The sequence below is a fragment of the Scophthalmus maximus genome, chromosome 3, assembly GCF_022379125.1.
Source record: "Scophthalmus maximus strain ysfricsl-2021 chromosome 3, ASM2237912v1, whole genome shotgun sequence".
Lineage (NCBI taxonomy): Eukaryota > Metazoa > Chordata > Actinopteri > Pleuronectiformes > Scophthalmidae > Scophthalmus > Scophthalmus maximus.
In genome coordinates, this window is record NC_061517.1 from 27,193,581 (window position 1) to 27,212,284 (window position 18,704).

The 18,704-nt window shown below is 44.8% G+C and overlaps 1 protein-coding gene across 1 annotated transcript; it reads left to right on the forward strand.

Annotated features, from left to right (window-relative positions):
* Positions 1-270: 270 nt before the first annotated feature.
* Positions 271-15,618, forward strand: LOC118314305 (steroidogenic factor 1-like). The gene is made up of 7 exons (XM_035640676.2): positions 271-459; positions 2,501-2,619; positions 2,852-2,993; positions 3,553-4,208; positions 9,121-9,240; positions 9,993-10,140; positions 12,407-15,618. The coding sequence occupies exons 1-7, from the start codon at positions 438-440 to the stop codon at positions 12,658-12,660; spliced, it is 1,461 nt and encodes a 486-aa protein (XP_035496569.1). The 5' UTR covers positions 271-437; the 3' UTR covers positions 12,661-15,618.
* Positions 15,619-18,704: the final 3,086 nt, after the last annotated feature.

Genomic DNA, 18,704 nt, shown 5'->3' on the forward strand with positions numbered 1-18,704 from the left:
ATATATATATATATATATATATATATATATATATACATATACATATATATATATATATTATTACTATTACACTGCAGCTCTGGATGTCTCGCTGCTGCTTCGGAATGAAATCCTTCCGACAGCCTGAAACGACACGTTCCTCCCTGTGAATCTTCTGTTCAGGCATTTTTCAACGAGCAGGCAGCGAGCGTCCGGCACGTGACTCGGCCTCGGCCAATAGCAGCGCGGTATCCTGACCTGGGTGATAAGGGATGAGCAGTAAAGAGAGGGCGGACTGGAGCAGTTCCACTCCGAGCTCAACTCCGGCATCAACCTTCACGTGTCCATCTGGATTAGAGTTCTTCTTCTGTCACCGTGTTGTCTCTGCGGCCCATGAGCGGCTGCAGCGACGACCCCCAGCGTGACACCACCCTCCGCGACCGGCTGCTGCTGCTCCCATGTTGGGAGACAAGGCTCACGGTAAGTTTGTCGGTGGTCCTTCTCCTCCGGTCAGGGGTCTCTCTCCTCCGGTCAGTTTGTCTCACCTCCGGTCAGTGGTCCCCCTCCTCCGGTCAGTGGGTCCCTCTCCTCCGGTCAGGGGTCTCTCTCCTCCGGTCAGTTTGTCTCACCTCCGGTCAGTGGTCCCCCTCCTCCGGTCAGTGGGTCCCTCTCCTCCGGTCAGTGGGTCCCTCTCCTCCGGTCAGTGGTCCCCCTCCTCCGGTCAGTGGGTCCCTCTCCTCCGGTCAGTGGGTCCCTCTCCTCCGGTCAGGGGTCTCTCTCCTCCGGTCAGTTTGTCTCACCTCCGGTCAGTGGTCCCCCTCCTCCGGTCAGTGGGTCTCTCTCCCCCGGTCGGTCAGGGGTCTCTCTCCTCCGGTCGGTCAGGGGTCTCTCTCCTCCGGTCAGTGGGTCTCTCCTCCGGTCGATCGGTGCGTCTCTCTCCTCCGGTCGGTCGGTTCGTCCGGAGATAGATTCATCACTTTCTTGCTTTATTTATTTAGTAAAACATGTTTTCTGAACTGAACAGTAACATTTAACCAACAACTCAACTAAGAAAAAAAAATATTAATAAATAAATTGAGTAGGTTTATTAAAAAGATCGAGTGAAATTGAAGGATACCAGAAAATGCAAAATGTCAATGACCACATTTAGAAAAAAATGCAATTTAAAATAATGCAAAAAAAATAAAAAAAAAGGCCTTTATGGTAATTATGGTAATTCGTAGCTTAAACATTATAATTATGTAGAATTCGAAAACTAATAATGTGTAATGATCTGGATAAATTGATACATTATTTAGGAATGTAAGAAATACAGGAGTAATAATAACAATAATAATAATAATAATAATAGTAATACTCATAATAATAACAAGTTGGATTATGTTAACCCCATTATTAATGTAATCCTTCTTAATATTGTTAGGGCCGGAGCTCCACGGACAAAGTCAAAGCGAGGACTTATTGCAATTATTCTTATTCTTATTTGTATTAATATTATTCTTATTTTTACGACTTCGTTTCATCCTCCGACAGTAGGAGTTCCTCAGCCGGGGGAGACCTCGTGCTCGGCGGCCGCGCTCCGTGTGTCACAGCGGCGCCGGGACACGGAGCCGAGCCGAGCCGAGCCGAGCCGAGCCGAGGCCGCTGCACATGAACAGACCGGCGATAAATGACTCGACTCAGGCAACTTGTAGCTACAATAATAACTAGTAACCAACATACAGTGACACAGAGTGTGGAAATAAAAAGTGTGTGTTCATCCAGTCGAGGTTAAAACCACCGGAGCTTATTTTTACATTTTATTTTATGTAACAACAGTTTGTTATGAAGTAAATATAAAGTATAAAATCGAGTCATAAATCAGACTATACAGTAAATGTATTGACACATGGAGCGAAAAGAAAGAAAACATTCAGTGTCATGTTGAAGCTTTTTAGTTCGTGGATAAACGAGTGCTAAAACTCCTTTTTAATTTTTATGACAAACAATATGTGGATTTTCTTTTCTTACAGTGGCCTGTCATAACATCTCACAAGTTTCCGACATTCGTTATGTAAAAATATAGGTGTCTTCATTTGAGCTAAATTAAATTAGCCTTAAAATAGCCTAAAAACTTCTTTATATATATATTTATATAAATTATAGAATTCATTTTTTTGAATGCATGCTACTATATATATGCAATCACTGAAAATTAAAATTAAAATTAAGATTCTTCCAGATAGTCAGCCTGGTTGGATATCTGATATAATTTTAATTTTAATTTCAGTGAATATGAAATGTAATTTAAATAAAATATGATATTCGTTTTCCCTCATTCTGACGTCACACATCTGAAGCACAATCACATCAAACTCACACGTGCTGTTGGTGGATAGTGGATTTTTATTTTATGATCTTATTTTTCAGTATAAGTTACCGACAGAAAATGCGGAAGTTTTCACCTTTTAATTACTGCACCGGGTTGTGCTGTGTGTGTGTGTGTGTGTGTGTGTGTGTGTGTGTGTGTGTGTGTGTGTAGGTGTGACTTTGAAGGTAATGGAGTACACGTACGATGAAGACCTGGAAGAGCTGTGTCCTGTGTGTGGAGACAAGGTGTCCGGGTACCACTACGGTCTGCTCACCTGCGAGAGCTGCAAGGTACGAGCACACCGCGCCGCGCGCACGACGCGCACAGTGCGCCAGTGGAATCGGGCCCTTTCCACTTCAACACACCAAATCCTCCAGTCAGATTAGAGATCGTTCAAATATATTTGAATGTAACATGACGTGTTCTACTCACACTAGAGGAGAAACAAAGTCAGAGGACATTAGTTTGAGTCGAATAGGACCATGCACATCCAAGTGTCCGACGTGTCGTCCCTCTGTCCAGGGCTTCTTCAAGAGGACGGTGCAGAACAACAAGAGGTACACGTGTGCGGAGAGCCAAGAGTGTAAGATAGACAAGACCCAGAGGAAGAGATGTCCCTTCTGTCGCTTCCAGAAATGTCTCAACGTCGGGATGCGGCTAGAAGGTACAGACCCCCGCTCCTCCCCTCCCACACACACACACACACACACACACACACAGTGCTCCGACCTCTTGGTCTTAGTTTCATTTTATTATTTGAGAGGGAGAATTCAGAGACTTATATTTTTTCCTCATTTTGTATGTTGGTATAATCCCCATGATAATTGCAGTAATATCGACTTTGCTCATTCAAAGTGTTTCTCTGGTGTTGTTTCTTACACACATGGGACGGGATTAATTCCCAGACAGCAATGCAGGAAAGCACCTGCTTCCGTAGCAGAAGAGGACACATTCTTGACCAGCTGATAAAACCCCGGAGACTCCCCTGTTTTAAATCAAACGCTCTATTTAGGCTACACGAAGGAGTGGAGCTGCACAGACACTGGGGATTCTTCTCAGCCCTAAAAAGGGAAGCAAACATGACCAACATGTGTGTTATTAGTTAGAGATTCTCCTGAAATGCAACTCATGATTGGACTCTGTTGTCCAGGGGTTGTGTAGAGGGGATGTTGGCAGGGCAGGAAAGTAAATGTGTTTTTCACCTCTTGTCCCTTGTGTGACAGCGGTGCGAGCAGACCGCATGCGTGGGGGGAGGAATAAATTTGGCCCCATGTACAAGAGAGACAGGGCCTTGAAGCAGCAGAAGAAGGCTTTGATACGATCCAGCGGGTTCAAGCTGGAGAGCGCCGCTCCTCCACCAGCCTCTCCACTGCAGACTGACTACGCCTTCACCGGCACCCTGCACACGCTGCCCACCATCTCCAAAAACCTGCTCCCCTCCACCCCGAGCTCCATCACCCCCACAGACTACGAAGCCAACCTCTATGGACCCCCGTCCCTGGGCATGGCCATGCAGTCCCACGTGCCCCTCCCCACCCAGTACCAGTACACAGCTTTTCCCAGCCGGGCCATTAAAGCCGAGTGTCCCGACTACACCAGCTCCCCCGAGTCTCTGACAGGATACCCCTACCCAGACATGTACCCCTCCGCCTCGCCACAGCTGCCCAGCCTGCCGCCTCTGGTGCTGGAGCTGCTGCGCTGTGACCCAGATGAACTGGTGGTGCAGAATAAGATTGTTGCTCACCTGCAGCAGGAGCAGGGCGGCCGCGGCCGGCTGGACAAGCCCAGCACCTTCAGCCTGATGTGTCGCATGGCCGACCAATCGCTCTTCTCCATAGTGGAATGGGCTCGGAGCTGCATCTTCTTCAAGGAGCTGAAGGTGAGTACCAGGACCTCGGTCCTCATGCTCACACACGTCCGCAAGTGTTTATATCTATACTCTCGCTTATGTTGAAACTAAGAAGTTGCAACACGTCTTCCGATTGAGTCATGTTGTTTTAAAAGCCTCCCATCTGAATCTGTGTGCCAAGAGCATCTCTCAATAAAAAATTATTTCGAAATTTATGCTGAAATCTACAAAAAGAGGAAGAAGGAAAATCATACAAATGATTGACATGTTGCAAGATGAGTGTCGTTTGTTATTTTCCCTTTTTCACATGGCTTCTTGTTAATACCTCAGAGTCCAGTCATTAAAATCACATTTCAATAATTTAACTGTTTCAGAATCTGCGAACGTCACATTCTATTTTCCTCCCATTGTGGATTATCATCAAAAGACATTTTGAAAGTGAAAGAGTTCACTGTGGAACAGCAGAGAACGAGCGCTCTGTCCTTCTCACTCTGACCTTTTCCAAATAAACACTCCTGAAAAACTCTTAACTGCAAAAGAAATATTCACATAATAATTTGTCCATGAATCCGTCAACACTAATACACTTCATGCTACTGACAATGTCTGTAGATCTTCTGCATCAGAACCGATGACGTCGACTCGCAGTTCACTGCACTGAGGCTCGCGTGAGGATGAAATATTGAATATGATATAAGTCAAATGTTCACTGTGATGAATTGCTAAAGTCATTGGAAGGAGGCGATGACTGATGGTCAGTGTACCGATGTGTTGGCGTGTCTGTAGGTTGATGGTACTTTGGTGAAAAAAGCTAATTATTCATCTCCTAAAATCTCCGTATCACATAACATCAAATGATGCTGCATCAGTATTGCATGCTTCATGTCGTTGTTCTGCTCTGGTGTCATATTCACTCATATGCACAGTGGTGTTTAACAGAAATGTTCAAGAAGAGAAGCTCCTTCTCCTTTTTTTCTATTTCTACTTCTTTATCAAATTTCTGATTTATATCTATTTAACTGTCGATTGGAGTTTTTTATTTGGGCCATATGGTTCCTGAGTGCTGAACAGACTTCACACACACTCACACACATGCACACACACACATACACACACACACACACACACACACTGTAATGTAACACACTGTAGCACAGTGTAGATGATTCAGTGTCACCGTCAGTCGGACATGTCCGGCTGTAGAATCCATCCTCTTGTTGTGGTCGGCTGTTCCACGTGAAAATACAGGGTTAGATTCTTGTGTGAGAACCAGCAGGTGGAGGGAAATGCTCTGTGATATATGATGTATCAATAATTCATCAACACAAGCTTGATCGGGACAAGGTTTCCCATGTTGTGATCAGACATACAGAACATGGAGCAGGTCACTGGTTGACAGTCGTCCACCAAGTGAACAATTCGTCAATGTTTCTAAATATATTTTGACAGAACTATGAACACAGGAAATCGTCCAGCTGAGTTTCACAGAATGATCAGAACGTGGTGGACGGAGCTGGAACAAGGCTCAGTCAACTGAAGTGGTGGTGTTGTATGAATGGTGATAATGTACGAGAACATATACAGCACCAACACAGTGAGCGGTGGATTGTCCAAGATACAAGTGAGGCACAAATGCAAGAGATGGAAATGTCAGTTTCTCGACAGATACTAGAGATGCATTCGTGAAACTGTTGTAATATTCAGGTTAAAATGATGCGTTCCCTTATGAAACACGACAGTGAAGTGATTCAACCAATATGAGAGTTAGTTAAACGTCCTGCGATGGTCATGAGCCTGTTAGTGATTTACAATGGAGAACCTGCTCAGTGTCCAAACAACAAACCCAAAGTGTGAGAAAGATGAGTCCTTAGTCTCTGAGAACATCGGGGAGGATTCTTTTCTTTCCCTGTCCCCTTGTCTCAGAGACAAAGACGAGGCGTCTTCACACTGCCGCAGGAGGCCGCTCATCGCTCGTTAGCATGGACTTGATACAACTATGAATCTTCATAACACATTATGAATCAATCCTCCCTAAAATCCACAGACAACGTGTCGGTCAAATGCAGATGTCCGTCGTCTCCAGCCCGGCGTCACAGGGCTCTGGTCTGATCTGTGTCGTCGTGGTGATGCTCTCATTAGTGTTTTCTGCTCTGTTGCATTATGTTGCAACATTATTGTTGCAGCCTTCACGAGTAGGAGCACAGATCAGAAATCGGAGCCTCGTTCAACTGGTGCATCTGTAGTGATAGTTTCTCACCACCTGCACAATTACTATGATAGTTTTACTAGAAGACGCTTGTTAAGAGAACATTGTTGCAAGACAATCATTTAAAAAAGATACCCTTCATTTCTGGTCTACACTGAAAAGAAGATTTCAACGGATGAATTCAAGTAGCTACAGACTTTTTCTATGATGCGAGAGCACGGTGCCTCGGCTGAGCACCAGAACATCACGGCAGGTCGGACATACTGTGGAAGATGTCACTTGTAGGACACAGGTTGTGGACGTAAGAAGCAAACACCAGTATGAAATAACCTTAGGCTCTAATAATGGAAACATTTACTACAGCTTTTTCATTTGTGGATTTGTGACATATGAGCTATTAAATGCACTTTGAAGCAAAGGAGATGATAAGACAGACAGGAGGAAGTTATCATTCGTAGGTGGCAGAAAGATCAAGTGATGTTTCATCTGCATCTACGGCCCAAGGGAAGCAGAGGCAGCAACATGTGGAAGAACGTCACATTGGCATATTTGTTCTGTTCTTCACTTTGCAGTGTGACTTTTCTTTTTCTACAAGCCTGATTCATGCTCAACACACTGATGTGCCTCGGTGGACCGTCCGCACGGTGTGTGTGTGAACGAAGCGGAGCTCTCCCGCAGAACGAGCTGCTGGATTATTACATTCCTCGCAGGCGATAACGGGGGAATGTCAGCTCTGCGCTTCACTCGTCTACATTGTTGTCAGGCTGCGCAGAATGGAAGCGGTGGACTGCTGCAGTTGCCCAGAGGAGGACTTTGTGGTGTCGTGTGTTTGACCTTCCGTTCACCTGTTGAACGTGGAAGATGTTGCTGAGGCAGTAACGACTGTCATACATGTGTGGAGCTGAACTGACGCTCATCAAGTCGCACGCCAGGGAAGATCTGGTGAAATAGAGAATCACTCTGAGGTACAGAATAGAGATATGATACTTGAAATGAGAGGCAACAGTTTCAATACATTCAATGTGAAATCATGTCTCTGCATCACATCAAGTGATGAACATCAGAGAGGAATATTATCCCTCCTGCAGGGATCCATCCTGTAGGTTTGTGTCAGGCTGCTACTTGACCAGATAGTGAACATGGTTGACTGGTTGAGACTCGACACTCCCACTGACAACACAGGAGACTCTTCTTGTCCCAAACTCTGTCACACAACTGCAAACTGCCCTTTATGTTCACACCAAGCCTCAACTGTTCATGTCTTACAACATAAAGAACGGGCAGACATGATGAGAGTGTGTGACACTGATATCCAGCTCAAAGAAGCTGAATCCACAAGTGTTGGATTTAAACTGATCTTCCTGTTTTTGTGGTCAGAGTTGCACATTTCTTTTTTCATTTTAAATGGAGATGCCAGTATGATATATTTGTGCCGATCACTGACTGCGTGAGTGCTGATGTGAAGCGGCCGTAACACCATTAGCCTCTTCTGCTCAACATTGTCACGTCCACCGACCCGCTGAGGGAAAGTGGACTGAAACTCTAATATCCTGCAGAGGAACCATAACGTGAACTGCTTCAATCAGAAGTACAGTGGGAGTTAGTCATTAGAAAGTAAATCCATCTGTATTTAAACATTCAACTATACACCACGTGTTACAGTGAACATGTGCAGAAACAGGTTTCACTTCTTGAGTTACTAGTCTTACCAATATCATGTAAAAAGGAATGCATGGGTGCAGTGATGTAGACGGGGACCACCTCCTGAAGGCTGCGTGATGAGCAGGTCCGTTCATCATCATGGACACTGTTTTCTGTGACAATGCGAGGTGTTTACTTCATGGCTGTAAGTGAAACACAGTGCGTGTGATAACCTGACACTGTGTGTCAGTGGAACCCGGAGCGGCAGAAACTCTGCAAATGAATCAAAGCCTCTCTCCCCTGATTTTTTGGCTGCAGTAGTGTCCGACTCCTCCCGAAGAGGAAGCGCAGGAGGTCGCTGAGACCTCTTGCATCCTTAACCCCTTCCATTATCATTGTTCACACAGAACTCCACCGTGCGTGGCCCCTCCCCTCAGCCACTGATATATGGTTTCAGATGGACAGTAATTCTGTCAGCTCGGTGTCAGACAAATGTGTGTTTGGGCCTAGTAGCAGCTGCGGCTCGAACATTACAGACTGCTGTGTCCTTCACTGTGTCGACAGTATCCCCCCCCCCCCCCCCCCCCGAGCAGAGCAGGCGAGGGGTTAGGAGGAGGTGAGCGGGTCTCACACAATGCTCATAAACACACATCATAGGACACGTCCAGCGAACACACATTGACTCCTCAAACCATTCTCCCCTCTCTCTGTTGTCCTGGGCAGATACACGCACACACGCACATGCACACGCACACACACACACGCACACACACGCACACGCACACGCACACGCATGCACGCACACACTCACATGCACACACACGCACACGCACACACACGCACACACACACACGCTCACACACACTCACACGCACACGCACACACACACGCACACACACGCACGCACACACGCACACGCACACGAACACACACACACACAATTCGATTTTTTTCTCCTCAAAGATCAGAACAACTTACAGATCTTAAAACATCGCTATCAGGATTCTCAGTGTTGAATCTACAAGAAGGAGGAAAAAGCTGCGAGATTCCTCAGTTTGTAGATCTGACCCTCCTCTGCCGTGTGTCTGTCCGAAGGTGGGAGATCAAATGAAGCTGCTCCACAACTGCTGGTCGGAGCTGCTGGTCCTGGACCATATTTTCAGACAAGTGCAACATGGAAAGGAGGACAGCATCCTGCTGGTGACCGGCCAGGAGGTAACAACTTCCCCTCAACACAATGGCTGATTCATTCACTACACCTCCCCTCGACGGAGCGTCGCCCCAGAGCAGGGCCCAGAGTTTTGTGTTTGTTGAATCAGGTTTACAGTGGAAGTCTGTGTACGTGTAGCCTACATAATGTTTCCTCCAGATCTATATGATCTATCAGCCTCTGACCACCACACCTGCCACGCGACACAGACATCCTCCGAGTCTGAGGCTGCAGCTGGAGAAACACGGTGACACTCACAGTATTTGATCATTGAGCTAATTTAACTAACTACTGTAGGAATGTGCAGAACTACAGTAAATGATCCCTGGACATGAAGATGAAAATAACATTATCTCTATGTTGCATGTTGTTAAATGACTGTACATCGTCCAATCACCACACTGTTCACATACTGTACATTATTAATACTATGAATAATCATCACGTTTGACCAATACACATCGTATAAAGTAATTTCAGGATATTCATTCATGTCTGTTGAGAATCCAGATCATCTCCCGCTTCATGATGGAATACACAGATTTACACTTTAATATGAGTTCAGGTGAAGTGAAACAAATCCTTTCAAATGACTGGAAGCAGTTTTCAGGTGGCGCTCGTCGTCGCTGTACACTCTTCATTCCTGACAGTTCCGCTGATGTTGTGACCAACTTCGTTTTCCTTCTATACTATTAAACCACACAACATCACACACCTCCAGTAAGTCTCCGAGAATAACCAGGGCCCCTGTCTGCAGGTGGAGCTGTCGTCCATCCTGTCCCAGGCCGAGGCCACTCTGTCCAGCCTGGTGCAGAGGGGTCAGGAGCTGGCAGCCCGGCTGCGGGCGCTGCAGGTCGACCGCAGAGAGATCGCCTGTCTGAAGTTTCTCCTCCTGTTCAACCCCAGTGAGTCACCCGCATGTTTGTGCTCCGTCACTGCCGTGAAATAAGCAGAGGTGCCGTCATCTCATATCAAACTTATCATTAGGTGATATCAAGTTTGTCAGGCTGAAAACATATTGCAGTAGGCAAAAAAACACAAGTGGTATTTCACCTACAGATTCTCCATATCGGTTTAGTAAGATGGATTCGTCCTTGACCGAACTATTGAAAAGAGAATCCGTTCTGAAAGGCCCGGGTGTATACTGTGTCCGCTGCGGGGACATGTTGACGCTGTCTTCAGGCACAATTTGAATAGCAACACTGACATTTTAATGAAAAAATGTCACCGCTGCAGCAGATCTGCAGCGCCTATTTATCTATAAGGTTACAAGTATTTTCCAAACTGGCCCTTTTCCCTCCAATAAATACACTTAATTAAATTTCTAGGGTTGACAAAAGCCAATATTAACAAAGACATCCTCCTCCATTGTCCACTAATGGCATTCAAAAGAAGCGTAATGGATGTCTCTATCATTCGCCGTTAGGACCAACATTCATGTAGCGGCGTGTGCAGATGGAGAGAGCATAGACGTGGCTTGCCCAGATTCCCAGAAGTGTTTGCTGTTTAGCGCTGGCAAAGCGGGGAACAAAGAGCTTTTGAATGGTGAGAGCACTTGTCATAGGCAGAAAATATTTGCTGTCTTTGCCGGCAGCTTCTCTGCTCGCGCTCTCGCTCTTGCTCGTCTTCAGAGTCAGGTTTGTTGGGGGTAATTTAATTGCCCTTAAGCAGTTTGAAAAGATGATTCAGAACATTGATTCAGAACATTTAATTACTGCCTGAATGGATTCTCCGGGATGGGCTCAGCTGATGCTGAATGCAGGTCCACCCAAGGGCTTGGTTATTGTCTCATACACACACACAGCCACCCACCCACCCACCCACACACACACACACACACACACACACACACACACACACACACACACACACACACACACACACACACACACACACACACACACACACACACACACACACACAGCCACCCACACACCCACACACCCACACACACACACAGCCACCCACACACACACACACACACACACACACACACACACACACACACACACACACACACACACACACACACACACACACACACACAGCCACCCACACACACACACACACACAGCCACACACAGCCACACACACACACACACACACACACACACACACACACACACACACACACACACACACACTCCATGAAGTATAGATGCAGCACATCTATACAACCCAGGACTAACATTTAGGCCATAAATGAACACTTTGCATGCAAATGTCAAAGTAATTTGTTTTGTCTTTCAGATATGCTGGAATAGAACGTGGTTATTACCTCACATAACAACACAAGAACAAATTCAAGGAATTTCCCTAAAATAAAATGGAACATTGGCTTTGATCAGCAAACACATCACGTGTAGAAGCCTTGAACACCCAGATAGACGCAGTTTTCATCCAAATGAGCAGCAAAACTAATCTGCAAAACAAAAGTGTAATCTTCTGATCCTGACTCACAGACGTCTTTCTCCATGTGGTTGAACGTTCCCAACATATTGTAGGAAGTGGATCATGAGAAAGGATTATTTTATCAAACTAATATTTACTAAGTCCGGGGCGAAAAATAATGTTAGCTGTTATGGAAACATTTTAATATTTCAACAAGATTACATTATTAAATGGCTTGAATTCTCTTTGTTTCCATAAGAATCACCATTTTCAAATATGCCAAACTCTTCATTTTGCATGGAAATTAAAATATGCAAAACCAGACTATGTCCCGCTCCGTCATCTTTTAGACCTTTTGCTCCTTTAACCGCATTAAAACACAGTTTCAAGATTCCGTTTATTGTCATTCAGCAAAACACAAAAATACGTAAAGCATGAACGGAAATGGATAAATAAAAGGGTAATAAAATGGAGCGCTATGAATAAATATATCGAAAAAACAATAAAGATAATATAATAAATGAATAAAGATCAGGAGATCAAACTGAAATATTTGAGTTTTTTTACATATCATCTTACAAATATTTCCCCAAAATTCAGTCCAACATATTTGTTATATTTGTAAAGTCTGGATTCAGCACTAGAATTTATTCTTATTAAACAATAAGAATAAAGGGTTCAGATAAACAGAGGTCAGTTAGCGTCATAGAGGTTCTGAAATGTCCCTTCACTCAGTCATGATCTCTCTCCGTGTGTGTGTGTGTGTGTGTGTGTGTGCAGACGTGAAGCTGCTGGAGAACCAGGCCTTCGTGGAGGGCGTCCAGGAGCAGGTGAACGGGGCTCTGCTGGAGTACACCCTGACCACTTACCCTCCCTTCCAGGAGAAGTTCAGCCAGCTGGTGGTGCGGCTGCCCGAGCTGCGCTCCCTCAGCACGCAGGCCGAGGACTACCTGTGCTACATGCATCTGAGCGGAGAGGTGCCCTGCAACAACCTGCTCATCGAGATGCTGCACGCCAAGCGAGCGTGTGTGTGAGGGACGGCCGTCATGTGTTGTTTGTCCAGGTGAGACTGAGAGTGTGAGGGACAGTGTGAATGAAGTGGAAAAAATCTAATGGAGACACGTGGGTCCATCCTGCGTCACCTTAGTGAGGGCTTTTGTTTGAGTTGGAGAGAAGAAAATGTTCTTTTGTGTTTGGAATTGTAAAGCTCCATCTGTACTCATGGTAGATTTGAGAACCTTCATGTTTTTATATCCTTGACGGCTCCATTAGCATGACCTTTGTCAACTGGATTTTCTTCCCTGTTTACAAAAACCTAAAAATGTGATCTGCCCACAGAGTTACATTCAGTCCTCTTTGACCAGATATCACATGAATCCAACACGATGCCTCGCAAACCTTTAGACTCAGAGGAGGAGACACCGGTGCTGAGCAGCCATTGAAATGTGCATCACACAGTGACATCCTCACCTTATATCTCTCTGTTATTAATAACTGAAACTGTAAAATCGTTTCAAGTGATACCTGGATAGGAATTGAATTGTGAATTTTGGTGGGCTGATGTTCGTCTGTCACATCACACGATGGAAACATCTGATGGACGCTTGCTGGGTGAGCTCACGTGCACTTGACCCCCAAATCAGATTCTATAGTCAAAATGAGTCTGTCAGATGCGACTTTATGATTCCAAGATTGGAAACGCTGTTTCTACGCTGTTATTATTATTATTATTATTATTATTATTATTATTATTTCCTATTGAGACAGACTTCAGTGTAACACAACACACTGTGGTCTGGTGGGAATAGACTAGCACTTCTTATATTTCTGCACTTGTTCTTTTAGTCACCAACATTACAAAAAATGTACAAAATGATATGTTTATATATTGGTAATCAAAGCCAGACAAGTTAAGAAAAAAAAATCTTTCTGAAGTCTTAATTTAACTCTTACCAAGGGAGAAGGGCCGAGACAGAGAGAGGAGCAGCAGGAGATAAAAAGTGCACAGTTCTTTGTTCAGAGCAGCGAGGAGGGAGAGTGTGAACGTGAGCCAGGAGGGAAAATGAAACAGACGCGTCCTTCAGCAGAGACGAAGCCCCTGGAAACATCTGGAATCAAGTTTCACTTAAAAAGATCGGATTTATTCATGAGTCCATGTTCACACTCACGTCCGTGTCACTTTTCAACACACTGCTGATGCAGATGCATTTTCCAAAAATCATTTTCGTGATTAGTATTGAAAAGAAAATTCACGCAATTATTTCCTTGGTGTCAACAAATCTTCCCTAACGTGTGATTGGCTCCTGCTGGAGACACAAGCCATTAGACACCAGTGACCGGTTTGAGTCAGCGGGACATTGAATCAGACTTTTCTCAATTTTAATTTTCAATGTTGGCATTTTAGTGAGAGTTGCCAGCAGCAGCTGCATGTGAGCCTGCGAATGACACATTGTTTCAATTTGCTACTGGGTCCATACAAAGCACAGTTCCAGGCTATTAAAACTATTTGGTCCAGTGTCGGGCAGATCAGGATTGTGTTTGAATCCAGAAAAGTTAAACATATCCCGTCTCAATCTTCGTGTTGACTTTCTCAATATTCTTTCCCTGACCTGCGCCCAGTTGCTTCGTCAGAACCACAGAGGTATTAATCATGTTTTAGCTGCCACAAGCATATATTCTAGAAAACAAATAAAATATGTTGACAGTGTTTGGCAGATGTGTTTAATATGAACGTTTTATTTAAAAACGATTCCTTATGTTGGTAAAAAACCTGATTCAGGTGAAGTTTCATTTCAAATGTATGTGCTGCTGCAATATGAACACACCCGGTCTACTGGACCCTGGGTGTTTTCCTTCGTCCACTCAGTCCCTAGTGGAGCGAGGAAGAGGACGTTGGTCTATGTTTTGCTGGAACCAATCAGAAGAGAGTGACCAATCATTAAACTCATGTGGAAGCCGTGGGAGCGTTTGCCAGAAGCAGAACATTTCCAGAGAAATGGGCCAGTTTTTCATATCTTTTATTATTTTTGCAAACTTGTGCGACTGACCCGATCTCGTTTCTCAGTTTGTCATGTCTGTAGTTGTCACTGAGCACAGCAGCCGAGCTATTGGAATCACTTTAGGTATGATTCACATTTAGTCTGGATCCAGTTTAGTTCACATGATGTTCCTTTGTTTTTAATGGGTTTTTTTATTTCCTAACCCACGTGTTTCATCCTGAGCTTTGTTCATGTCAGGGTGACAGGTGTAACCATGAATGTCCACTGAAACAAAGGTCACTGACATATTCCTGCGTCGAGGCCTCACCAACCCCACACATCCCATTCATCAGAACACTGTTCTGTGTATTTGTAGCAGTCAGTATTTATCTGTGGCACTTGATGTGTTGAAAAGTAGCACTGATGTATTTTGTCCCCAGATGTGTTATGCTGCCTCTCAGCGATGATGATAATGTAACTGACCTTCACCTGACGTCTCCAGGCCGTCTGATAATCAAGCAGTGTTTGTGATTATGTGCAGCTGAACTTTCTCACTGACATAAAAATCATTCCGTGACAATCACTCCGCCTGCCTTAACTTAATGTCTGAAAGCATACACACACACACGCACGCACACACACACACACACACACACACACACATGCACGCACGCACACGCACACGCACACACCAGGTTTTTCATTTGAGAGCTGTGTTCTACTCTGTACAGTATAATTATGTTGTGAAGTGAAAATCTACTGCTCAATGACATTACATTTCGACACCAGAACAGTTCTCTGCTTTATGTCGAGGTCAAAATGCTACTGTGGTGGAACTGGTTCTCTTGATATCGCCTTGGTTCACTGCTCGTGCTCACCTATGTCCTTCCCGTGAGTCGTCTCAGCCCGTCCCATCATAAACTGAAGTGAAGAGAAAGTGACCAAATCATTTTGTTTTCTTTAAATATATTTTATTGTAATAGCATCCAAACCAATAAAAGTCGATGAAGTAAAGTTCCACTTGTGTGTTATTATTGTTGCATTCATCACGTTGTGCTCAGATGATACAGAGCTCATACAGTATACACAACATTCAGTAGTTGTCATTGGCCTCTTTTAGACACAGATCCCACGACATCGCGAAGAGAAGAGCCTCCTCTTGATGCCTCTGCTTGTTTAAGCTGAACCAAACACAGCATGCGTCATGCATGTTCATACCTTTCATACACAGGTGAGGCAGAAAACATGGAACAGGCTGTATAAAATATAAGTGGCTGTTATTTAGCCTTGTCTGACACATGAGAAACATCAGTTATATACTGTACAACATAAAACATCTGCTTTAGAAACAAATAAAGAACTGTAGCTCCATATATTTTAACATTTACACATATACATCAGCAGTCACGCTCCGACTCCTGGCAGGTTGTGTAATCCAGCAGCAGAGGCCTCTGGGATCCGTACGGTCGCCCAGCCCCTTGTTAAGATGAGTCATGTACGTGTGCTGATGTCGTTTTATGGAAATTAAACTAAAGGCAACTGTTGCTTCCCAGATTGCGGAGGTGCAACAGACCTTTGTTCACAACTGTCCTTGTTGCTTCGTGGGTGCAGGCGAGCCAGTAATATTCTAAGTCACAATGAAAAAAATTACATATGAATCTAGTCATTGAGTGGTTTAGTCTTGTTAAGGGAAGTTTTATGGAAATAATTCTACTCTACAAGTTCCAATGGAATCTGTTCACAGTGACGGATGTGGTGTAACCAGAACACAGGACAGAAGCACTCCTAAAGAAAAATAAAAAACATATTCAATTATTATCAGAACGGACCCTTTAAGTTTGTTGTGGCACTGTCAACTGCCTTATCTTCAGTAAAAATGAACATTATGATTTTTATTTGAGCAAAACAGTGACAGAGATAAGAGGAACAGTGACAGTGTGAAGAAACGTCCAGGTCCCAGCAGTCTGGATGTTGTTCAGGTGTTTAGTGTAGATGTTGTTCAGGTGTGCAGTGTGGATGTTGTTCAGGTGTGGATGTTGATCAGGTGTGAAGTGTGGATGTTGTTCAGGTGTGGATGTTGATCAGGTGTGCAGTGTGGATGTTGTTCAGGTGTGGATGTTGTTCAGGTGTGCAGTGTGGATGTTGTTCAGGTGTGGATGTTGATCAGGTGTGGATGTTGATCAGGTGTGCAGTGTGGATGTTGTTCAGGTGTGGATGTTGTTCAGGTGTGCAGTGTGGATGTTGTTCAGGTGTGGATGTTGATCAGGTGTGCAGTGTGGATGTTGTTCAGGTGTGGATGTTGTTCAGGTGTGGATGTTGTTCAGGTGTGCAGTGTGGATGTTGTTCAGGTGTGGATGTTGTTCAGGTGTGCAGTGTGGATGTTGTTCAGGTGTGGATGTTGTTCAGGTGTGCAGTGTAGATGTTGGTGCAGTGTGGATGTTGTTCAGGTGTGGATGTTGTTCAGGTGTGGATGTTGTTCAGGTGTGCAGTGTGGATGTTGTTCAGGTGTGGATGTTGTTCAGGTGTGCAGTGTGGATGTTGTTCAGGTGTGGATGTTGTTCAGGTGTGCAGTGTGGATGTTGTTCAGGTGTGGATGTTGTTCAGGTGTGCAGTGTGGATGTTGGTGCAGTGTGGATGTTGTTCAGATGTGGATGTTGTTCAGGTGTGGATGTTGTTCAGGTGTGCAGTGTGGATGTTGTTCAGGTGTGGATGTTGTTCAGGTGTGCAGTGTGGATGTTGTTCAGGTGTGGATGTTGTTCAGGTGTGCAGTGTGGATGTTGTTCAGGTGTGGATGTTGTTCAGATGTGCAGTGTGGATGTTGTTCAGGTGTGGATGTTGTTCAGATGTGGATGTTGTTCAGGTGTGCAGTGTGGATGTTGTTCAGGTGTGGATGTTGTTCAGGTGTGCAGTGTGGATGTTGTTCAGGTGTGGATGTTGTTCAGGTGTGCAGTGTGGATGTTGTTCAGGTGTGGATGTTGTTCAGATGTGCAGTGTGGATGTTGTTCAGGTGTGGATGTTGTTCAGATGTGGATGTTGTTCAGGTGTGCAGTGTGGATGTTGTTCAGGTGTGCAGTGTGGATGTTGTTCAGGTGTGCAGTGTGGATGTTGTTCAGGCGTTTAGTGTGGATGTTGTTCAGGTGTGCAATGTGGATGTTGTTCAGGTGTGGATGTTGTTTAGGTGTTTAGTGTAGATGTGTTCAGGAGTGCAGTGTGGATGTTGTTCAGGTGTGCAGTGTGGATGTTGTTCAGGTGTATATGTTGTTCAGGTGTTTAGTGTAGATGTGTTCAGGTGTTTAGTGTAGATGTTGTTCAGGTGTGCAGTGTGGATGCTGTTCAGGCGTGCAGTGTGGATGTTGTTCAGGCGTTTAGTGTGGATGTTGTTCAGGTGTGCAGTGTGGATGTTGTTCAGGTGTGCAGTGTGGATGTTGTTCAGATGTGGATGTTGTTCAGATGTGGATGTTGTTCAGGTGTGCAGTGTGGATGTTGTTCAGGTGTGGATGTTGTTCAGGTGTGCAGTGTGGATGTTGTTCAGATGTGGATGTTGTTCAGATGTGGATGTTGTTCAGGTGTGCAGTGTGGATGTTGTTCAGATGTGTATGTTGTTCAGGTGTGCAGTGTGGATGTTGTTCAGATGTGGATGTTGTTCAGGTGGGGATGTTGTTCAGGTGGGGATGTTGTTCAGGTGTGGATGTTGTTCAGGTGTGGATGTTGTTCAGATGTGGATGTTGTTCAGATGTGGATGTTGTTCAGGTGTGCAGTGTGGATGTTGTTCAGGTGTGGGTGTTGTTCAGGTGTGCAGTGTGGATGTTGTTCAGATGTGGATGTTGTTCAGGTGTGGATGTTGTTCAGGTGTGGATGTTGTTCAGGTGTGCAGTGTGGATGTTGATCAGATGTGGATGTTGTTCAGGTGGGGATGTTGTTCAGGTGTGCAGTGTGGATGTTGTTCAGATGTGGATGTTGTTCAGGTGTGGATGTTGTTCAGGTGTGGATGTTGTTCAGGTGTGCAGTGTGGATTTTGTTCAGGTGTGCAGTGTGGATGTTGTTCAGATGTGGATGTTGTTCAGGTGTGCAGTGTGGATGTTGTTCAGCTGTGCATGTGG